The 25,143-nt window shown below is 35.4% G+C and overlaps 1 protein-coding gene across 1 annotated transcript in view; it reads left to right on the forward strand.

The window, feature by feature from the left end:
* The window catches only part of LOC143227527 (EH domain-binding protein 1-like), a 113,781-nt gene extending 89,463 nt beyond the window's left edge, over nucleotides 1-24,318 (forward strand). Inside the window, exons 8-12 of the mRNA XM_076458967.1 lie at nucleotides 14,275-14,560; nucleotides 15,593-16,552; nucleotides 17,526-17,642; nucleotides 22,498-22,747; nucleotides 24,248-24,318. Of these exons, the coding sequence (XP_076315082.1) occupies nucleotides 14,275-14,560; nucleotides 15,593-16,552; nucleotides 17,526-17,642; nucleotides 22,498-22,747; nucleotides 24,248-24,318 (1,684 nt within the window). The remainder of the gene's footprint in view (nucleotides 1-14,274; nucleotides 14,561-15,592; nucleotides 16,553-17,525; nucleotides 17,643-22,497; nucleotides 22,748-24,247) is intronic.
* The last annotated feature ends 825 nt before the right edge of the window (nucleotides 24,319-25,143 follow it).

Genomic DNA, 25,143 nt, shown 5'->3' on the forward strand with positions numbered 1-25,143 from the left:
CAGAGATTATGTATTCAGCGATAAAAGTTTTTCTTTGTGGTTTTTCTTTCTTTCATTTTTCTTGATGACGCACGTGGGTTACTGCGTCATAGTGTGTATTACACAGCTTTATAAATTTTGGATAAGTAATAAAAAAATATATCCATAGATCGTGCAGTCTGTTTTGTTCTATAAAATGATGACAACATTATAGTTACTGCTAAACCTAGGTAGGCGGGCCCGGTATGGCCGGGTGGTTAAGGCACTCGTAATCCGAGGGTCGCGATTTCGAATCCCCGTTACACCAAACATGCTCGCCCTTTCAGCCGTGGGAGGCATTATAATGTTACGATCAATCCCGCTATTCATTGGTAAAAAGAGTAGCCCAAGAGTTGGCGGTGGGTAGCGATGACTAGCTGTCTTCTCTCTAGTCTTACACTACTAAATTAGGGACGGCTAGCGCAGATAGCTCTCGTGTAGCTTTGCGAGAAATTCAGACCAAACAAACAAATTTCGGTAACAGTATCATCAGACATGAAACCAATCAAACCAACAAGATAGGCGTTAAGGCAGTTGGAAACAGATCACGATGAAAGAAAATAAGAAATCTCGGGTTTGAATTTTCGACTTTGGGACGCTCTGGATAGCTTAAAAGCGGCATTTACACAGAAATAAAGCGGCTATACCAGATGGCTCTTCATATCTAGTTTTTGATGGCCCGTGGAGAAGAAAATACAGAATGTGTTTTGTATTGCTTTAATACTGCGTCCGTGTCGTCCCTACAAAATGTGTGTGTGTGTGTGTGTGTGTGTATGTGACTGGACTTTTCGATAATCCTTTCGAGGAGTGCCAGTGCTTTGTGCCTTGTTACCTCAGCTTTTAATAATTTAAACAGCCCTGAGAGTTATCATAACTCACGATCAAAAAGCAATAATGATTAAAAACTTACTGAAACAGTACAATAACTCATGCTGAATCTATTTTGATATAAGGAAGCAATCTAAACTATGTTATTGAACTTAAAACTTTACGTGTTTCATTAGTGAGACCGTTGTGGTTTCGTCATTTGGTCTTACTTGTGTTATTTTAGTTTGTTTTATGGTTAAACAGCTATAATTTCAGGTGTCTGGAAATATCGTGTAAACAGAGTTGATTACTCTGCTTCAGAAATTGTAAGTCAAAGTTCTTCCCCACCCAGTGAAACAGCAAAATGTTTATAATCTAACAACGCTAAAATTCGGAGTTTGGTTCCGCGGGGTGGAAACAGAAGAAGCCCAATGTGGCTTTATTCTAAAACAAACAAACAAAACATTTTTTCTGGGCGCCATTTAGTGTAAGATGTAAACTTTGTTTGTTCACATTCCTGGATGTCGGGAAATTATGTAAACATATCCCTGGAATAATGTAGACGTTTGTGTTGACACACCTCTGGAGTAAAATAGATGTTTATGTTGACACACCTCTGTACTAAAGTAGATGTTTATGTTGACACACCTCTGGAGTAAAATAGACGTGTATGATAACACACCTCTGGAGTAAAATAGACGTGTATGATAACACACCTCTGGAGTAAAATAGACGTCTATGATAACACACCTCTGTACTAAAGTAGATGTTTATGTTGACACACCTCTGAAGTAAAATAGATGTTTATGTTGACACACCTCTGGAGTAAAATAGACGCGTATGATAACACACCTCTGTACTAAAGTAGATGTTTATGTTGACACACCTCTGGAGTAAAATAGATGTTTATGTTGACACACCTTTGTACTAAAGTAGATGTTTATGTTGACACATTTCTGGAGTAAAATAGATGTTTATGTTGACACATTTCTGGAGTAAAATAGATGTTTATGTTGACACACCTCTGGAGTAAAATAGACGCGTATGATAACACACCTCTGTAATAAAGTATATGTTTATGTTGACACACCTCTGGAGTAAAATAGATGTTTATGTTGACACACCTCTGGAGTAAATAAAATAGATGTTTATGTTGACACACCTCTGAAGTAAAATAGATTTTTATGTTGACACACCTCTGGAGTAAAATAGACGCGTATGATAACACACCTCTGTAATAAAGTAGATGTTTATGTTGACACACCTGTGGAGTAAAATAGATGTTTATGTTGACACACCTCTGGAGTAAAATAGATGTTTATGTTGACACACCTCTGGAGTAAATAAAATAGATGTTTATGTTGACACACCTCTGGAGTAAAATAGACGCGTATGATAACACACCTCTGTACTAAAGTAGATGTTTATGTTGACACACCTCTGGAGTAAAATAGATGTTTATGTTGACACACCTTTGTACTAAAGTAGATGTTTATGTTGACACATTTCTGGAGTAAAATAGATGTTTATGTTGACACACCTCTGGAGTAAAATAGACGCGTATGATAACACACCTCTGTAATAAAGTATATGTTTATGTTGACACACCTCTGGAGTAAAATAGATGTTTATGTTGACACACCTCTGAAGTAAAATAGATTTTTATGTTGACACACCTCTGGAGTAAAATAGACGCGTATGATAACACACCTCTGTAATAAAGTAGATGTTTATGTTGACACACCTCTGGAGTAAAATAGATTTTTATGTTGACACACCTCTGGAGTAAAATAGACGCGTATGATAACACACCTCTGTACTAAAATAGATGTTTATGTTGACACACCTCTGGAGTAAAATAGATGTTTATGTTGACACACCTCTGGAGTAAAATAGATGTTTATGTTGACACACCTCTGGAGTAAAATAGATGTTTATGTTGACACACCTCTGGAGTAAAGTAGATGTTTATGTTGACACACCTCTGGAGTAAAATAGACGCGTATGATAACACACCTCTGTACTAAAGTAGATGTTTATGTTGACACACCTCTGGAGTAAAATAGACGCGTATGATAACACACCTCTGTACTAAAGTAGATGTTTATGTTGACACACCTCTGGAGTAAAATAGACGCGTATGATAACACACCTCTGTACTAAAGTAGATGTTTATGTTGACACACCTCTGGAGTAAAATAGACGCGTATGATAACACACCTCTGTACTAAAGTAGATGTTTATGTTGACACACCTCTGGAGTAAAATAGACGCGTATGATAACACACCTCTGTACTAAAGTAGATGTTTATATTGACACACCTCTGGAGTAAAATAGACGCGTATGATAACACACCTCTGTACTAAAGTAGATGTTTATGTTGACACACCTCTGGAGTAAAGTAGGAGTTTATGTTGACACACCTCTGGAGTAAAATAGACGTGTATGATGACTGTTTTTTTCACGTAACATTTTATTGACAAATTTCTGCTATAGAACAACTTCTCTCCTTAGATAAAGAATAAAATTCAACTTGATAACTAAGTGAATATACATTACCCATAATGCTCTTACCTATAAAGACTAGAATACGTTATTGCAGCTGGTGACATTTCATTTTCGGTCGTAAACCCAATAATATATCACGTGGTTTGGCCAGTTTAAAAAGTTTAGGTTAGTATTAAAACAGAGAACACTTCAAAAATAGTAAGTTAATGTAAGGATGGCTAATATCCATCCTTCAGAAACAATGCAAACAAGTTAGTATGGATGGCATTTGTATCATTCCTACATAATAACAAAGGCACACAGTGTAGACGAATGTTAACAGACAAAAACAGGATGAGTTAAACTCATTTGTGATTGAATAGGAATGTGTATTGCTATATGTTAATTTTTGTCTGTGTGATATTTTTTAAGAAGAAATACTGTATAGTATCGTAAAGTTCTGATGACTTAGTGAGGAAATACTGTATAGTATCGTAAAGTTCTGATGACTTAGTGAGGAAATACAAGAAATACCGTTTCCATAAACAATCCAATCTATCCCTACCTATTCGATGCTACCACCTTTCTGATATACTAAGTTAACAACACAGAATAATCTCTGTAATAATAGAAATTGTAAAAGTAGAGATTTTAAATATTCTAATCAGCACTGTTCACGAAAATAACAGTAAAGGCGTAATTGTGACATACCTTACTTACCGAATAGATCTTCAAGAACGTTAATAAATGTAAGAAGTAAACATCACATCTGGATCATTTCACGAAACATTTTAATTGTTTTCCTTGTAAACTGTAGTGTATTTATGTTTACTTGAACTAAGCTTAGTTTATGTACTTGCCGGGTGAGGGCGAGTTGTTAGTTTTCGCGCTGCAGGCCTGAGGTTTCAAGGTTCGTCATTCGTTACTGTGAAACTGTGCTCTGCACTTTGGTTTGCGAGTGTTATAAGGGTGACAGTCAGTTCTACTCTTCAGTCAGATACGAGTAGCTCAAGAGTTGACGGTGGGTGCTGTCAACTCGTTGTCTGCCCGTCTCATTTATCATTTATGAGCTCACTATGGGGACGGCTGTACACAGGCCAGTCCTTTGTGTACCACGATATTAAAATCATAAAATAAACCATTTACATTTGTCATCTTTATTTCTAACACGGAGTTGAGTACGAGTTTAGCTGCAAATAGTCCTTAGTGAAGAAACAATTAAGTCATAAAATGACCAGGAATAAAACGTTTTGTTACATTCGAACTGGTCTAGGGTTCGAGGCATGATGCAATCGAACATGTCTCGCACTTTAATTCGAGAGAGCTTAAGAAACAGAGACAGGTCTACTGGATCGGACAATTCTCTCGTGACGGCGTGTGCTTCTGGCTGTTTAAGGTTCAAAATTCGAATTTCGATTATTTTTTCTTAACGTTTCTTGAGATTATTTGTTTCTAAAGTGATAAAAGCCCAAGGTAGATTCGAGGCGAATCCTCTTGGTTATCGTTCGAACGGTGGGCCTATCTGCAGTGTTTTAATTATTTCGATAGATATATATCTACATATTTCTATTTTATATAAAAACAGTGTGTGCAAATATGTTTCGCTAAACAAAGTTATCACCACCGTGTCTTTTCTAAACCTTGAAGTTATCTTGTTAGCCCTGCATGGCCAGATCGTTAAGGCGCTCAACTCGTAATCTCAGGGTCGCGGGTTCGAATCCCCGATACATCAAACTTGCTCACCCTTTCAGCTCTTGGAGAATTATTATGTGACAGACAATCCCCACTATTCGTTAGTAAAAGAGTATCCCAAGAGTTGGCGGTGGGTGGTGATGACTAGCTGCCTTCCTTCTACTCTTACGTTGCTAAATTAGGGACGGCTAGCGCAGTTAGCCCACGTGTAGCTTTACATGAAATTCATAAACAACTACATCATATCAAAATTATACAAAATTACATCGTTCCGACTACGTCATTTCAAAACTACAAGGTTCTTTAATAATTTCGTGTTTCATAACTGTTTCATAACAGTTGTAGCACAACTGAGTGTATTACAACTGGAAGGTTTTCGTACAACAATTTAAATCATTCATTGTTTCGTTGTTGTTCTTTCGAATTAAACACAAAGCTACACAATGGGTTATCTGTCCTCTACCCACCACAGGTATCGAAACCCTGATTTTAGCGTTGTAAGTCCGCAAACATACCGCTGAGTAACTGGGGGCAAATCGTTCATAACTACGAGATTAAGTTATCTTGTAGCAATTACATCTTTCAGAGCTTAACAACCAAACCATTTCATGACTTCAAGATTTTAATATGATAACTAAGTACTTCATAGCTTCAAGGCTATCGTGTAACAGTGGTGACCTTTCAAGCCATAAGGTTCATTTGTAGCAATTACGGCCTTCGTAACCACAAGTAATCTGAGGATCGCGGGTTCGAATCCTCGTCACATCAAACATGCTCGTCCTTTCAGCCGTGGGGGCGTTATAATATTACGATCAATCCAACTACCGGTTGGTAAAAGAGTAGCCTAAGCGTTGGCGATGTGTAGTGACGACTAGATGTCTTACACTGCTAACTTAGGTATGGCTAGCGCAGATAGCCCTCGTGTAGCTCTGCGCAAAATTCAACAAACCGAACTACGAGGTTGTATTTTAACAACCACGTCTTTTGTGACTACAAGACAATTTTGTGATAACTACGGATTTTATAACAACGAAGTTATATTGTAACAAATACGTTCTTTATGAACTACACAGTTATATTGTAATAACTACGTTCTGTCTTAACTATAAGATTATTGTGTCACAATTGCGTGCTTTCAAACGCCATAACCTCAGGATGAACTGTTGTGAAGCAGCGAATGAGAAACTATGGTTATACTTTATATAAGCAGTTGATGTACGTGAACAGTTGGAGTTGATTCCAGTTTAATCAGAGAGAAAGACGTTCTAAACGTAAAAACAAGTATTCAAGAGTCATGTTAACAACGTCAAATTGTATGGGGAATGTGTCGAGTTTTCTCTTGTGGTCATTAGCACGGTCAGCACTTGTCTTGCGTGTTCTGTCACCAAGGGATACGTATAGCGCACAGAAAGACGAAGCTCCATTTGTTACCGTGAAGTGAAGTGACTTTCGTTAGAATTAAATTATCTTTCTGTTGCATTGCCTCAAATTAGCTCAGTCGAAACGTCACGGGTCGTTAAGAGCAAGATTCGTAAAGCTCGTGGCAACCGTTATACTTGTTTATCACATAATTACCTACACACTTCTCATTCACTTAGGAAAGGTAACATGTGTATTATTTGATAGATTGTTTGGACAGAGTATTCGTAATGTAACGTCGTCCTCTACACTTGTGTCTCCACAACAGGCAGTTACCGTCCTTTCGGCAAAGTTTCATCACGTAATATACGACTTACATATATCCAAGACGCACTATGATTAGAGCTGGTTTTGTGCGAAAGGCCTCGTCGGCACTGGATACGGTAGGTGTAGTGTGGTTAACATATTCGTCTTTGCTTTCACTCGTGAGTTCGATCAGTGACTAATGTGTTGTTTTTTCGTTCACCTTGTGGTTGCTTCATTGGCTTTGGGAAGAAGACTCGCCAGTGATTCTCAATGATAGTATAAAGTTCCCGTATTGACCCGATTATAGGACGATATCGAGTATAAGGCGACCCCCATTTTTAAAAAAAGCATGGAAAAGAAACACATTAATGTTATAACGCCCTTATTTTAGGTCCACAAAATCAATACTAAAAAAAAGATAAAAGATTACCTTGAGCGGACATCTGTCTACGCATTTGTTATTATATGTTTTAATAACTACATTTTTAAGGCGATGTTTTTTATTAATAGTTATGTTTAAAATTCATAGTCGCCTTACAATTGGAGCTAATGCGGTTATTAAAACATATTATAATTAATGTAAGTAACTAACAGATATTTAAATAATTTTTTTTATTCTTACCGTAAAAATCTTACTTTAAATACTTAGATACATTCGATAATAATTAATTTACTTGTTTAATTTTTTTCACACAATAAAAGTTGATCTTCGTGAAAATTAATGATAGGTATGTATGTAGTGCCTAAACCACTGCTGTGTTTATTGTATACCAGATAGCCTGATTGATGAGCTCTGGCATTGGGCGAAAGGCGTCAACGCCATTAAATATGGCATATGTAACGTGGTTAATATATTATTTATTTTCATTTGTGGGTTTTAAGAAATACTACAGTTTTCTTTCGTTAAAACATCAGTACACCTGTTGACACTTAGCATGGCCGGTGGTTAAGGCACTCGTAATTTGAGAGTCGCGGGTTCGAATCCCCGTCACACCAAACATGCTCGCCCTTTCAGTCGTGGGGGCGCTCTAATGTTACCATCAGTTCTATTATTAGTCGGTAAAAGAGTAGTGCAAGAGTTGGCGGTGAGTGGTGATGACTAGCTGCCTTCCCTCTAGTCTTACACTGCTAAATTAGGGACGGCTAGCGCAGATAGCTCTCGTATAGCTCTGCGCGAAATTCAAAAACGAAGATCTATCAGTGATGCGACAGGATTGTCTTAGTATGCTGATTTTTGTAAGTTTCAAACCAAGTTTCACCTTTTTAAAGCCCTTTAACTCATTAATATACAAACGTGAAATTATATATTGTAATGACTTAGACTCAGGATAAAAACCGACCAGATCTATTATCTCATTTACAAAAATTGCCCTCACACCTAAAGGACATTCAATGTGAAGTATGTTTACTAGGATACAGGGTGTGAGGTGTGGTTTGTACGATACTGAATGTGAAGTATGTTTACTAGGATACAGGGTGTGAAGTGTGGTTTGTACGATAATGTGAAGTGTGTTTACTAGGATACAGGGTGTGTTTACTAGGATACAGGGTTGTGAAGTGTGGTTTGTACGATACTGAATGTGAAGTGTGTTTACTAGGACAGGGTGTGATTGTACGATACTGAATGTGAAGTGTGTTTACTAGGATACAGTGTGAGGTGTGGTTGTACGATACTGAATGTGAAGTATGTTTACTAGGATACAGGGTGTGAGGTGTGGTTTGTACGATACTGAATGTGAAGTGGATGTTTACTAGGTTGTACGACATGAAGTGAAGGTGTTTACTAGTGTAGGTGAATGTGAAGTGTGGTTGGTGTACGATACTGAATGTGAAGTGTGTTTACTAGGATACAGGTAGGATACAGGGAATGTGAAGTGTGAAGTTGGTTTGTACGATACTGAATGTGAAGTGTGTTTACTAGGATACAGGGTGTGTGTGGTTTGTACGATACTGAATGTGAAGTGTGTTTAGGATAGGAAGTGTGTTACAAGGGTGTGAAGTATGTTTACTAGGATAGTTGATGTGATGTGAGTTTTCTGGGATACAGGGTGTGAACGATACTGAATGAAGATGGTTTACTAGGATACAGGGTATGAAGTATGTTTACTAGGATAGTATTGATGTGAGTTTTCTGGGACAGAGTGAAGTGTGGTTTGTAACATTTGGACGAGTAGGACATTCCTTAAGTTAATGTTTCGTACAATACTGAACATAGGTATGACATCTGGAGCATTCTGCGACGCTTGTATTTATTTGTTTGTTACATTTCGCGCTATCTACGTTAGCATCTTTAATGTATAAGTGATGGAAGGCGGCTGTCTAACACTTCATTAGATTTTATCAGCCGTATCTATGAACTGAATTTTAATTTGATAAACAAAATAATATTGGAATTTGAATAAAAAATAACAAAAACATAATGTACATTCATAGAAGCATTCTGTACGTTTGGTTACGGTTCGAGTAAGTTTCCGTAACAATTGAAGTCTATACTCCACAGATATATAAAGATAAAGCCAATGCTTCAGTTATATGTTAACCCTTGCTACACATGTATAAGTAGTCTGCTTACCTTAATATCTTTTGAACCTACACATCATTACAAGCTGTGGCTCCTAATCATAGAATCACAGGGTATGGATATTAGATTAATAAATGTACATAACACACAGGACTGACCCATTATTTATTATTGAACTATGGGAACTGGTATGGTAGCGTGTGTGTACCACATTTAATAAATATTGTACTTTTGAAAAGTGTAGTATTTCACCGCTGGGGGAGAGTTGTGACGTTGAGGCCGTATCGTATCAGAATCTTCGGCTTTGTCAGTCTTTCCTCTTATCTCTGGTCAGCTAATAGGATTTACTTTGAACAAGGTGTGTATGTTCTGGAAGCACGTGAAATGTGTCCGTGCTGGTTTAACTCTCGAGTGTTATCCAATAATTAACCATAACCCACTGCCCGGCATGGCCAGGTGGGTTAAGGCGTACGACTTGTAATCTGAGGGTCGGGGGTTCGAATCCCCGTCGCACCAAACAAGCTCGCCCTTTCAGCCGTGGGGGCTTTATAATGTCGTGGTCAATCCCACTATATGTTGGTAAAAGAGTAGCCCAAGAGTTGGCGGTGGGAGGTGATGGCTAGTTGCCTTCCCTCTAATCTTACACTTCTAAATTGGGGACGGCTAGCGCAGATGGCCTTTAAGTAGCTTTGCGCGAAGTTCAAAACAAACAAACAATAACGCTAACCCTGTTTTTAAAAAAATCACGTGGGAAATGGCAGGTTCACTTAGAAAATATTAACCATATATTTGAAACCTGAGGAGTGTCGAAGACTGCATTTCTTCCTTATTGGAGCGACAGTGCCTGAAATATGTGTCTACTTACATGGTTGTATTAGGGTTTCGAACCGCCTGTAGCGTATTGTCCACATTCTTCGTTCAACGACCCACTGTTCAGTCGTAGACGACGTTGTATCATTGCGTAAATGAATATAGGAAAGCTACCCAGCATGACTTGCGAAATACTAGATAAGCGAAACGTATCTGTCCTTTTAGTCGTATGTTCACAGTGTCATTAGTAAGTTTTGTAAGTTTCATGTCGTGAAATTCTCAAAATTTTTAACTTTAATTTCGGTGTGACAAGGAATGCTATAGAGCTATTCGATGTATACATAGCGTAACATATAATATATTTTATTTATATTGATAGCTATTCAGTGCATACAGTTTCAATTTTTGCATCTGTGTTGAGTGTATGATAATAGTGTTGTGACGGCTTGTTACTTTTATAATGTGATCGCATGTGTTAACACTGTTGTGACTACTTGTTATTTTGACGATATATTCGTACGTGTTAACGCTGTTCTAACCACTTGTTTGTTTAACGTGAAACTCACCTTTCTCACCGAATGAGAAACATTCCATTATTATACATGTATTTGTTTAACTCTTTATATCGTGTTGTGCCTGCACTAGAAGTGTCAGTTTCAGTTGTAGAACGTTCTCAGACAGTTATAATTCCTAGGGTCAGAGGAGATGAAGGAGGGGATATAATCATTAGTTGGCCCATCTGTCCCCCCAAAGAGTTCAGAGTGCTGTTTGAAATGGAGAGACCTCAGATATATACAAGGTTTCCCCGTGTAATACAAAAAAAAACAGAGTGGTCGCAAGCCAAAGGTGCTTATTGGCATTTTGCCAAGTGTCAGTAGCAATACTCTAATGATTAATATGGTGTGACTGCTAATCTGGCTTCTCCTTAAGACATCGTTGACTTCATTCACTTGCATGGTGATCGTTATATGGAGAATTCTTTTGTCGTGGTTAAACTTTATATAAAATAAGGCATGTCTGATATTCCAGCAGAAACTTAGAACTGTTTTCCAGAGAAATCTTCAAGGTTTCATAAGGATACGACGTTTGTTATCGTTAGCAGGACCATTTGGTATATTATATTTAAGTCGTTAGAAGTTTAATATGGCATAGAGGCTTAACTTGTCACCGTATATCACTTAGAAAGTTGTTTTTTTTTTATGTAGTTGTGGATCTTTGTTGGAAAAACAAAAACTGCTCGTGCTCGTCAAATTACTGGTATAATGGTTCGAAATAAAACACTCGCGTTCTCTAGAAATAACCACCTGCTGGTAGGTTAACAAAAATCTCCATAAAAAGTGTATCGTGTGTGGATATATACACATTCGAACATTCCTTTATTTAACATTACAGATCACGTGAACAAAGATAACTGAAATCTTGATTGTAATTGGTTGTTATTCTGTCAGAATAAATTTTTAAAAAATAATAAATTATCTGTGTTTATTAGGTTGCAACTATAAACCACTATATAAACGATATAACAGAAATCTTGATTGTAATTGGTTGTTATTTTTCGTGGTAAATTTTAAAAATAATTAAGTTATTTATGGGTATTGTGTTTGCAACCATCGACCATTGGATACATAAGTGTTTCGTATTTGTTAAAATATGTTTATTTATCTTGCCTCTTTTCTACCTCGGGAACACTTTTACGCCTCCAGGTGTGATAACTGTTAGATCACTCCTTTTAGGCTTAACTGTATAGAAATTTAATAAATATGCCTGGATAGAATTATATATAGGGCATAGTCTGAGTGGAAGTCTTTTTGCTGTCTTCTTTTCTCTCTCTTTCTCTCTGCTGTTCAAAAATATTGGAATTGTGTGAATGAGGACATTTCAAGTATTGTGACAAGTACGTGGGTACATGAGCACAAGAATACTGGTGACAGCACACAGATACACTGGATACATGATATATATGGATGGGTAGAAAGTTACGGGCCATCCTGTAGAAATTAAGAATATTTTCATGTAATTTTGATTCAGTTGTTATTTACATTATATAACGACCTTTTTATATTTAAATATTTTAGGTTTCAGGTACAAGTATATTTTTTTCATACCGTGTTTTTGATGGGGGACAGTTTATCGTTAGTAGCAGCTAATCGACTGAACTGCACAATGAGCATTCTTTGCTTTGCCCGCCGCAAATCGAAACCCGAATTTTAGCAGTGTTAGTCGTGAGAACGTTTAGCAATCTAGATGCGGCTAGATTGTTAAAACTGACTACAACAAGCTTGTCTTGTAACAAAATGAAATGTTACAGAAAATGAGTAGATAACGGATAAAAGCAGAGAATTTGTTGGCTGCTGAGATAACCTCTCTTTATATAACGTAAAGCTCATCAGACAACAGTTCGTGTATACGTTTTGTTCACACACGTCTCAGTTTATTGTTAGATAATTATAATAGTAAAGTTTTACTTGTCTTAATGAATTAATTATAACGGTTGTAAGATGAGTTTTATTTTCGACTAAAGTTATGTCTTAAAACAATTGGTTAAATTTGTTTTTAGCTAAAAGTCTTGTACAATATATTCAGTGCTTTGCAAAAATACCCCCCTGCTGGTAATAACTTTAGGTAATATCCCCCGTGCAGGTAATAACTTTAGGTAATATCCCCCGTGCAGGTAATAACTTTAGGTAATATCCCCGTGCAGGTAATAACTTTAGGTAATATGCCCCGTGCTGGTAATAACTTTAGATAATATCCTTCGTTCTGGGTAATATGCCCCGTGTGCTGGTAATAACTTTAGATAATATCCCCCCTCGTTCTGGTAATAACTTTAGGTAATATCCCCTCGTGCTGGTAATAACTTTAGATAATGCTGGTATCCTTTTGGTAATATCCCTCGTTCTGGTAATAACTTTAGGTAATATCGCCCCTTGTTCTGGTAATAACTTTAGGTAATATCCCCCTCGTGCTGGTAATGACTTTAGGTAATATCCCCCTCGTGCTGGTAATGACTTTAGGTAATATCCCCCCTCGTGCTGGTAATAACTTTAGGTAATATCCCTTTTGGTAATACTCGTGCTGGTAATAACTTTAGGTAATATCCCCTCGTGCTGGTAATAACTTTAATACCCCCCCTCGTGCTGGTAATAACTTTATAATACCCCCTCGTGCTGGTAATAACTTTAGGTAATATCCTCCCCTCGTTCTGGTAATAACTTTAGGTAATATCGCCCCTTGTTCTGGTAATAACTTTAGGTAATATCCCCCTCGTGCTGGTAATGACTTTAGGTAATATCCCCCCTCGTGCTGGTAATAACTTTAGATAAGGTATCCGCCCTCGTGCTGGTAATAACTTTTGGTAATATCCCCCCCTCGTGCTGGTAATAACTTTAGGTAATATCCCCCCTCGTTCTGGTAATAACTTTATGTAATATCGCCCCTTGTTCTGGTAATAACTTTAGGTGATATCCCCCCTCGTGCTGGTAATGACTTTAGGTAATATCCCCCCCTCGTGCTGGTAATAACTTTAGGTAATATCGCCCCTCGTTCTGGTAATAACTTTAGGTAATATCGCCCCTCGTTCTGGTAATAACTTTAGGTAATATCCCCCCTTGTTCTGGTAATAACTTTAGGTAAACCCCCCTCGTGTTGGTAATAACTTCAGATATTTTCTTGTGAATATCATAACTCAAATGACGAAAAATAATTATTATATTTATTGCATTAATGTCAGATGAGGTTATAATGGTTACTAAAACAAAAGCTGTATCCTTATCCTACTTAATTATAGTACACAAAATAATATTGAAAACACATGTCGCAAAAAACTTTAACATGATTATGAAGTTAATATTTAGTTAAAGCTTCTTTGACAGTAATGACTGTTGAAAGTAGTTTTTTGTTAACCCTCGCAAGAAAACACCTAAAGTTAATTACTAGGGAGTGAAGACTTTTGCAAGGAAGGCGCTGTGTATCATTATATGCCTTCTGTACCAATTCAAGATTTCATTAAATGGAAAGCTCCATCTTCTGACCATTTGCTGCATTGTACTTTGTTAACACAAAATATTGGGGATATTTATTTATTTTCATTCCGTTTTTGCGTCAGGTCAACATGTCTTATAAATGTATAGCATTATCTTTGAACCATTGCTCCTAATAAAGCGGATAATTTAACTAATGACTGTATTTTAAAATATCAGTTATCAAACTAATACTGAGAGTGAACGACGAATGAATCATTGTATTAATAGATAAGTTTTATTTCATTTTGTAGAGAAGATACGATTGTCAATAAAGACGTACTTTCTACAAGTTTAGCTGAAAGCTTTGAGCATTGTCCCGACACAGATATCGCTGAACCAACCACAATGAGGCCTAGCGAGGACTTGTTAACGTGGTGTAAAGAGGTTACGAGAACATACCGAGGAGTTAAAGTTACAAATATGACCACCTCTTGGAGAAATGGCATGGCATTCTGTGCAGTTATACACCATTTTCGTCCTGACTTGATCGATTTTTCTTCTCTTTCACCACATGATATCAAAGGGAATTGTAAAAAGGTATGTTACTGCCTAATAGTGATATGGTTGTTTCTGTATACATTTGTTATTGTTTAGTGAGTGTAGTAAGTAACAGTCTTAAAACGGCTGGTATGGGTATTAAAACTTTTAGTAAAATAAAATAGAAAATAACGTTTTGCACTTCTTAGGTCATCTTCAGGTTAACAGAGTTTTAATACCCACACCAAGCAGTCTTGAGATACATTTTTACTTCAAGTTGGTTTCTCGTCATCAGAAAGTAACGGTCTACGTATAACCCAGCTGTAGGATATAAAGAAATCCTACATTGATTATGAAACCAGAGTGAAGTGATGAAACGTTGTTTCTTTGGCGTAATTTAAGGTGTGATAAAATAAAAAATATGGTAATATAAAATGCATTTTGTGATAAATGCACCTTTAGAAATTAATCGTTTTTTACATTTTTAGGCCTATCATAATTTCTGAAACAGTGCCACCTAGCGTTACCATGTCAGTTTAATCGGAGAGATTTATCTGAATAATTCAATTTAGAGATTAACATGATGCAGATAACCGAGTGAAACTTAACAACAAAGGATATTTCGCGTGTTTTCTAAATCAAATTTACATCACCGAGTAATACTTGTATATTTGACTAAGGATTTATATCAGTTGAATATTTTACATATCTTCAAAAATAATGTTTTCTTGTTGACAGTTGGATTTTGATGTTTTTTGAATAATTTTAACTGAGAAAAATAAGGAGCAGGTGTAGATTATTAAGTGAGATGTTTTATTAAGTGTAAGATACAAATATATTTACAATTTTCAAAGTTTTGTTACACCCCCCATATATAGATATATAATGTTCGTGTGTACATATAGTTTAGTATTAAAAATATCTTTATAATCTTAAATACAATATTTAATACTTTGCAAGAATTTAATCTCTTTTCTGTTGCATCTTCTCTTTTCCAGTTATGTTGAAAATTTTATCCTCTGATTTGTAAAATAATTTCCATAAAAATTAGTGCATGTGGTTGATTTAAATGTGTTTTTTATTTATTTCAAGGCCTTTGATGCTGCATTTAGCTTGGGTATTCCTAGGCTTATTGAACCCTCAGATATGGTGATATTAAATGTTCCAGACAAACTTGCAGTGATGACCTATCTTTACCAACTTCGTGCTCATTTCACTGGTCTTCAAGTTAAAGTTCAGCATATAGGTCAAACAGCGATTGACTCCACTTACACAGTTCGAGAGCCTGACAGCGATGAGGACAGTTTAACTTCTCTCCCATTGGCTAGTTTATCCTTTCCAGAATCTTCCAAGAAAGAGCTGTCTAATCTCCACAGTACCACAGTAGACCCTGGTGCTGTGACATCTGAACAGTCTTTCAAAACACACCATCAAATTGAGCCCATAAAACCTAATTCTAGTCAAAATATTCAGAAAATAGAGCCAGAACTACTTCCACCAGTATCTGTTGAGTCTTCACAGCTGGACACAAAACCCAAATACAAGGGAGAAGAGGAGTTTGATTTAGCTAACTTTAAGATCAACAGTGGCATTTTAAATCTTCACAAGAACTTTGATAAAGATAGTTCTCAGTCCAGCACTCAGGAGCAAAGCAGGACTCCTCCTAACGAGAAACCCAAGTTGATGACTCGTAAACAGTTAATGAACCCGTTTGATTCTGATGAAGAGGAGGAAGAACTGACAGCTTATAGTCAAGTGTCTGCCCCACCGGTATCTGTTGAAGATGCTCATCCAGTTGTCGTCACTTCATCAAGTTCTACAGAAATGCAGGCTTTGGACTATGTCTCAGTACCTCAAGAATCTGTCGGAAGACCACAAAAGTTGCCGTCCTGTTATTCTCATGCTGAGAAAAGTGCCTCTGAACCACATGTGGAGAGACCATTGCCTTTGGAGGAAGATGTGTCCATGGATGAAGTTCCTGGTTTGTTAGATTTGTCACCTACAAAGTTGAATAGGGCTCAGTCACAACAAAGTGATCAGCCCGTGGTGCATGTACGTGTTAATGTTATTATCACTTACATTGTTTAATAAGTTTTAATTTCTGTTTTAGTTGCAATAGAAGAGTTAAATTTGGTTTAGTTTTCACACTGATTGTAAAAGTGATTTAGTTTTATAGTAACCACAAAACAGTTACTTAATTATAGGTACAATTATTAAATAACTTTGTTATTTATTTACATTGTAGTTACAGAATTGTTAATTTTTAATTTTTTTCTATGGAGTCTATAAACACTATTCACAGTTATTAGAGACAAATTAAAAGTAGGGAGGGATAAAATTTATTTCACAGAGCTGAGCAAGGTAATGTTAGTCACAAGTACATCCACTAAAGCCTTCAAGGTTTGACTTGGGGCTCTGGACACAGGGCTGAGCAAGGGAATGTTAGTCACAAGTCCATCCACTAAGGCCTTCAAGGTTTGACTTAGGCTCTGGACACAGGGCTGAACAAGGGAATGTTAGTCACAAGTACATCCAATAAGGCCTTCAAGGTTTGACTTAGGCTCTGGACACAGGGCTGAGCAAGGGAATGTTAGTCACAAGTACATCCACTATGGCCTTTAAGGTTTGACTTGGGGCTCTGGACACAGGGCTGAGCAAGGGAATGTTAGTCACAAGTACATCCACTAAGGCCTTTAAGGTTTGACTTGGGGCTCTGGACACAGGGCTGAGCAAGGGAATGTTAGTCACAAGTACATCCACTATGGCCTTCAAGGTTTGACTTGGGGCTCTGGACACAGGGCTGAGCAAGGAAATGTGAGTCACAAGTACATCCACTTTGGCCTTCAAGGTTTGACTTAGGGCTCTGGAAGCTCTTTGGTTTTGGATTAAATTTATGGGTTTACCTATTTTTCCTGAGAGTAAGTTACTTAATTTTGAAATGTTTTTAGTAGCACAGACTGAAACGTGCCCCTCAGACACACACATACTTCTGCCATTTCTGTTATTTTTTCTCTTCTTTGTCTAGCGTCACCTGTCAAGACAGGAAGAGTTGAAAGAGCGTGTCCGACAGTTGCTTGAGCAAGCAAGGCGAGAAGCAGCCACTAAAGCAACTCTAAAGAAACCATCACATCAGCTTGGTGAAGTAAGGAGTTCTGAATTTTGTTAACTTACATTAACCTTCTAACAGTCAGATTTGAGGATCTTCACATAAAGTTCACACAGTTAAAGTGTTTATACATGAGAAGACAAAAGCTGGATGAAAGCACTAGTTACAATTTACTCCCAGGAGCTTGATAACAGAATTGAAAATTAAAGAAACTTTTCTCTAGGTTAACAATCATCAAGTAATCCCTGTTATTTTCAAAATATTATGCAACAATATTCACTGATGTAAACTCAGAAGGAACAAGATAGTTTGCTAATATATTTCCTAGGTGTTTATTGTAATAAAGATCTCAGAGGTTTATGATTACTCTACAAGTTTAATGATCAACATAAATTAGCTTTTACCTCCTAGCTGTTTTCAGCTGCACGTTAAAACAACAACTAATGAACATAAATATTTATCATATAGTTTTTCTTATTAATAGAAATTAAATTGGAGTCTATAGTTAGAGACACTTCTATACAATAGTTATTGCCTATCAAAGTAAATATCTTTTACCTATTCATGCAGGAGGGTTATTGGTGATAGAATATTTAATTATAGTAATGTGTTAGATAACATAATGAGGAATTACATGGCATTTTATTGTTTCTCTTTCTCTTTAAAAATGTTACTTAGAACCTTATTCTTTTATTAATTATGTACACAATGGTAATTAATGACTCAACATTATTATTAATATTGATAGAAAAAGATCCTAAATTTTGGGTTTTCTGGTAGTTATGTTTGTGGATGTACAATGCTAAAAACCAGGTTTCTATACCCACGGTGGGCATGAAACAGAGAGTCCATTGTGTAGCTTTGCACTTAACTACAAACAAGTTTAAATTTTGGAATCAAGCTAAAAGGGTAATTGATGAATTTCTCGATGAAACATTGCACAAACAGTGTCTAAAATGGAATTTAAAAGTATCCTTACTTAAGAAATGACTAAATAAAGTTGGACATAATCCATAAATGGATAAAATATTCAAAGTTTAATATTAATAACATTGAAGAAGTTTGAAATAAATAAGCAATCATTGAGTATTTCGATTTTTTAAATAGTTAAGTACATCATAACTCATACCAACAATGCAGTTCATACTTTGTTTTTTACCATGAAAACGTTTTGTGTTACAACCTTTGCAGCAAAGCAAAATTCAGTTTAAAAAATTTTAAACCATCAGGTAACAAGGTACATAACTATTTCAGCATCAGATAGGAACATCATACAGTTTGGTTTCAGTTTCATGCAGTCAGATAATGTTGTACCTAAATTATTTTAAAAACTCAAACTACTTAAAACAACATTTAAAATAGGCTTAGTGCTGGATAAGCATTTGTTAGTTCTGGTTGGTAACGGTCTAAAGTACATTTACGTTTAAAGAGTTTTTAATCAGGTGTTTTTTAAATATTATCCGAGAAAATCCCAGTTTTAATCTGTTCATTGTAAAATGTATCTCTGTTGAGTTTAGAGGAAATAAAAGTAAAGGCATTCAGGCTGAAATAGTAGAAATTTTTAACTCTGTAATTTTTGCACTGGTTTTCCTATTGATAAAATTAAAAAAAACTCTTTTCATCTGTAATTTAGCGATTAATTAATAAATGTGATAAATCAGTGCTTTGTTTCTATGGTAGTGTTGCTCATAACATATACTGTTGTTTTACAGTAAATGAATTCTTCTTTTTTCATTTAGCAACACATTTAATCAGTTTGACCAACATATCTTCAAACAAATTTAAGGAATACCTAGGGAACATACTTTAAACCCCAAGTTGCAAGTTTATATCTATTCCAACTTGGAAGTGTAAATAGCCCCTCGTGTATGTGAAATTCAGAACAAACCAAAGCAATCCAACTTGGATTTGCATACATTGAAAATCTTATAAAAGAATACTATGAAAAAACTTTGCACATTAGTCGTAAACACATTCAAGACATCCTTTCATCTAATTGTCAAGTTTTCGTGACATAAAGAAACAAATATATTCATCAGAACTTACATGAATAAAAAAGCTCTTTCATTATATCTCAGCACACCTGTATACAGATATCAGTATCATTAATCAAACCTTTAAGCTCAAAGTTTTCAGTGAAATTGACACTTTTACATTTGGGGCTATAAACCATCAAGTTCCAAAGATAAATATATCAAAAGAGATATGTTAATAATCACAGCTGATTAGGTAAATTAGATTTCAGTCAACATTACAAGATTTCATTGACGGATTTAATAAACTCCTGATTTTCCACAAACTAGGGCTCTCATCAAGTCTTTTAACACAGATTTATTCAGTTTTCAGGAATTTCAATAATTTTCTTGCTGTCATTGTTACAGAATATCAACTCTCTTCAAAATTATCAGCTTTACTCGCTAATGTTTTAGCCAAGTATTTAAATAATAAAAAAACCTCTATAATATTGTGACACGTATTAGTTTTACCTCTTGTTACTTTTGAGTTCTTACCATAATGTCTAGTATAACATTGGTTTAGTTATATTCGTTTCCTGGATTACTGTATAGTATTCACTATCTTGTCCCTTCCTTTTTAAAATATTATTTTATTTTCAATGCCAACATTCTGTAATCTTATTACATACAGTATGCAGGTGTAACTCTGGAACTATGTGTATATGTAATAATTTTTACATTTTTATTTAGCATAGTTCCAGAGTTATATAGTTTTAATGATGGCAGGTTGTTGAAAGAAGTGGGCAAACCTCCCCTTCACCCTAGTTGCCTGTTATTCTGGATCATTCCATATTATTGTTACATGCAGGTAGAAGTGGAAAATAATGTTTTCACAAATGGCAAATCTTATGATATGTGTAGGAAGTAACATCCTTCACTTATTTTACAATATAAATACCAACAGTTCCACATGTACTCTGGGAGATAAGGCACTGTTCTTACAGTGGGCTGTCTCATTCTCAGTGTATTTTAGAGGCACTGAGTATTATGTATTTTGTAGGAGTTCTTTTTTCTCATGAGTCCAGTTGAAACTGTCCCATACACATCCAGATCTTAAGGACATGCGATGCCTTAGCCATCAGCCAGGTGTTAAAACTTGCACTCCATGAGGAAGGATACTACCAATAAAGGTTATAGCTAATTTAAGAGACTTTTGATAATCATCTCTATGTTGGCTGACCTAAACTTGTCTTTTAACAAACTTAATAACACTGTCTGTAACTTCCTCTATAGCTTCTGGTACTTCATCAAGGTCAGCTGCAGTTTTAAAACCGAACTGGTCCATGTATTTCCAATATTTCTGGAACCAATTGAAAATTGCAATATTTGGACCAGAGAAAAGCCTTATACAATTTTTGAAAACATAAGATAAGTTGATGTCAACATTCTAAATACAGAACAATTTTGTTTAGTTTCAAACAGTACACATTCTCCTTTTTTATGATTGGTGTTTTTTGCTGTTATCAAAGCACTGTCTTTACATGATCAGTAACCCCCCCATTCTTTCAGCAAATGTGTCACAGCAGAATTTTGAGCCTCTCCAGTGTCATAAATCAACTTTGGAACACCTATAACGTGGTTTACTTATGCTTCATATAGGATCAATGGCAGATGATCCGTTTGTTCTTTCCCTGTTAGACCATTAAAGTGTTTGCTCTCACAGTGAAATACAGGTGAGACTATTAGCTTGAACTTTTAGCCACATCGAGCTATTGAACCCCCCAATTTTAGCATTGCAAATCCAAAGATTTATTGTTGTCCCAGCAGGTGACCTTTTCCTTTAAGTTTTTGACAAGGTTTTCACAGAAGTTATGTTGAGATCTTTGGATTGAGGAATGGTTGATGGTTAGCTCCTGCATATTATAATCAAGACTGTGACAGTAAGAACAAAGGTTGCATTTCTGTCACTTAGCTTGGATTTGTCCACATCTGCTACTAGATATTTCTTCTTCTCACATGTTAGGTTTAGGAGATGATGATTCTTCAATTGCTTCTCTATCCTCATCACTGTTATTGGTACTGCTTTCATCTACCTCATCATCTTTGTTGTGGAATTATTCCCAGTTGAGAATTTCATCAAAGTTTGTGTTTGCTTTCCCTGCCATGTGTGCCATATCCTATCCATACTTACCTCACTTCTTTTCTCAGCCCTTGATTCCTTTAAAGAAGGAACATTATCTGTTTGGTCCATTCATTCACGACATCATCTTTCTTCTGAGCAAGAAGAAAATTCTTGTTTTCTTGGAACTTCATCAAGTCAGGGTATCTCTATGAATGATGTCAGAATGGTCTTTCAGGTTACTGACAAACTATGCTTCATTAGGGTTTACTTTTCCTTTTGGATTTTTCCAAGAACTTGTCCAGTTTCATAATGGCATTATGTTCTGGAATTTGAGCCTTCTTCCAAAAACCTACTGTCTCCTTGTTCACAGTCTTTGAGCTTTCATCAACTGTGTTGTTCTGTGTTAATAGAAAAACATTTTATTTCTGGAATACTCTGTATAACAGATGTAATGTGAGCTACAAGATAAAATTTGGTGTGAATTACTTGTTTATGTCTTGGAACAAAGTAAGGGAGATGAGACTGTTCTAAACCAAAACTTCAAAGGTAAGAACCACCTTAATGTTTTTTGTCAGGTAAAGTTACTAGAAAACAGGTAAATTTGTTAGCTGAGTTATAGAAGCCACATCTAATGTTTGGTTGTGTCTTTAAATGTTATAGTAATATCATATGGGCATTCTTTATACCAACAGACTTTGTGGTATAGTCTTACATTTTGATTTCTTTCAGTTTTATATTTTTAGACAATTTTAGTATAGTTTAGCTCTTTAACTGTTGTCACTTTTAATTTGAAAGAAATTATGTGACTTTGTAGCAAGAAAATGAAAGACAGAAACAGCTGAGAGAACGTGCTAGAAAACTCATAGCTGAAGCGAGACAGGGACTTAACAAGCCCACCTTTAACAGTTTCTCAGGTTCGTCGCAATTGTCTGGGAACAACAACACACTTACCAGTGGCAACGCTGACATTGTTATTAACAACAATATTAACAGCCAGAATACTCCTACATCTGTTGATGTTGAAAATAGCACTGGTGCAGTAACTCCAGGAAAACCTGATTCAAGTATGATTTTGTTTTTCTTGTCATGGAAAGGCTCCAGTTATTGCTTTCAGTCTTTATATTCACATAAATTTCTCTATTATTAACATCAGAGGGTGGTGTACGAATAATTGTCGCTGTTATAATTTGATAACTGTCATTGTAAAAAAGTATTTAATGTTTTTGTTTAACTAGTCAACTATCCTTTACAGAAATGTCAAACACAAAGTACTTGTTTCAACCAAGTGATTATCCCGTTATTTAAATAACAGAAGAAAAGTATTTGATGTTGACTAGTAGGAGTTCTTTTCTTGTCAGGTTTAACTTAATTAATAAGATTATAAGTTCATATTGGGCCATTACCCTTGTTTTGTAAGCGATCAAAGATTCTTTCTAGCTTTCACATTGGTTCGAGCCATGTTTTGTACCACATATTTTTGTATCAAAGAACAACATTGTGTAATTCTTTGTCTTCTTTTTTTATTAAACGTTTTTTCATCAACAGTTAAGAACTGCTTCCCGAACTTTAAGTCGCTGTATTGCCAAGACATTTTTGTGATCGGTATGAATCTAACTGATGGTTTCTCTTCTTCCAGATGTAAAATGCTGGTCTGGGATATTTAAAAATGAATTATATTCTGTACATTTAGCTGATGTTATTGTTCAACTTGACTTTGTTGTTTGTCTTTCATACAGTTTATTTTAATACAAACATCCCATTTGTTTGTTTTATAGGTCAGATGTACTTTCAATAGTTTGGCTTAACATAAAAATGTGTTATATTTATATTACCTTTTGTCCATTTCACTTATACTTCAAGTAAGGAGTGTTTGTTAAAATGGAACTGTTATCAATTACATGTTGATTGTCATATACTTCACTGTTCAGTAATTGTTGACTGTTGAGATTTCAAGAAACTTATTCTGTATGTCACTTCGTTATAGAAGCAAGTGTTATAAAAGTCTGCAGTATAAGATAATTATTTTGAATATTTAATATGCTCTTTTAATGTGGGTTTCTTGAATGGATTTGATGGTTGCCAAAGCCTTCCTCTGTGATCCAATCCTAGTTCACAGCATGTAATTATGTCTGTGTTCTACAATAGACATTGAATGTATGCAGTAATTTTTGGCTCTCTGTTGGTGATTATGTTGCTAAGTCCTTTAATCTGTACCTGATGTGTATATGCACTTACTAAATAAATTGTTTTGTAATTTAAGTATCAATTTGTTTTCAAATATTATTTTTTATAAGAAACACAACAAGTAGACGGATGTCTCAGTAAGAACCGGTTGCTTGTGTTATGTGTGTTGAGAATGTGTAGTTATTAGTAGGATACCCTTTTTGTTTTAGCTGAGTTGTTCAATTTTAGTATTTAGTTATGTCTCATAAGGCATGATTAATATATTGCACCAGTTTGTTGCGTATTATTTCAGATTTAGATTACTTTGTTTCTTTTCGTTTTATGCCATTATGCATGTATTTTAACATAAACATGTTTCTCAAACTTAATTTTTTTGTTAGGGGTTCATCATTTCAACTTCTATCAAATCAAAAAACAAAATGGTAAGCACTTGTTTAATTTATTGAAGTAATAATGGCTGAGTGTGTAGATATAATAATCACCCATTGGCTAGATATGTATTGTAATAATTATTCATTGGCTGAGTATGTAGATATAATAATCACCCATTGGCAGATATGTATTGTAATAATTATTCATTGGCTGAGTATGTAGATGTAATAATCACCCATTGGCTAGATATGTATTGTAATAATTATTCATTGGCTGAGTATGTAGATATAATAATCACCCATTGGCAGATATGTATTGTAATAATTATTCATTGGCTGAGTATGTAGATGTAATAATCACCCATTGGCTAGATATGTATTGTAATAATTATTCATTGGCTGAGTATGTAGATGTAATAATCACCCATTGGCTAGATATGTATTGTAATAATTATTCATTGGCTGAGTATGTAGATATAATAATCACCCATTGGCAGATATGTATTGTAATAATTATTCATTGGCTGAGTATGTAGATGTAATAATCACCCATTGGCTAGATATGTATTGTAATAATAATTATTCATTGGCTGAGTATGTGGAGATAATAATCACCCATTGGCTGAGATATGTATTGTAATGGTATTATTCACATTTGGCTGAGTATGTAGATGTAATAATCACCCATTGGCTAGATATGTATTGTAATAATATTTATTCATTGGCTGAGTATGTAGATGTAATAATCACCCATTGGCTAGATATGTATTGTAATAATTATTCATTGGCTGAGTAATGTAGATATAATAATCCTTGTAGTTGGCAGATATGTATTGTAATAATTATTCATTATTGAGTATGTAGATGCAATAATTCACCCATTGGCTAGATATGTATTGTAATAT

Source organism: Tachypleus tridentatus, chromosome 9 (genome assembly GCF_004210375.1).
Source record: "Tachypleus tridentatus isolate NWPU-2018 chromosome 9, ASM421037v1, whole genome shotgun sequence".
Classification (NCBI taxonomy): Eukaryota; Metazoa; Arthropoda; class Merostomata; order Xiphosura; family Limulidae; genus Tachypleus; species Tachypleus tridentatus.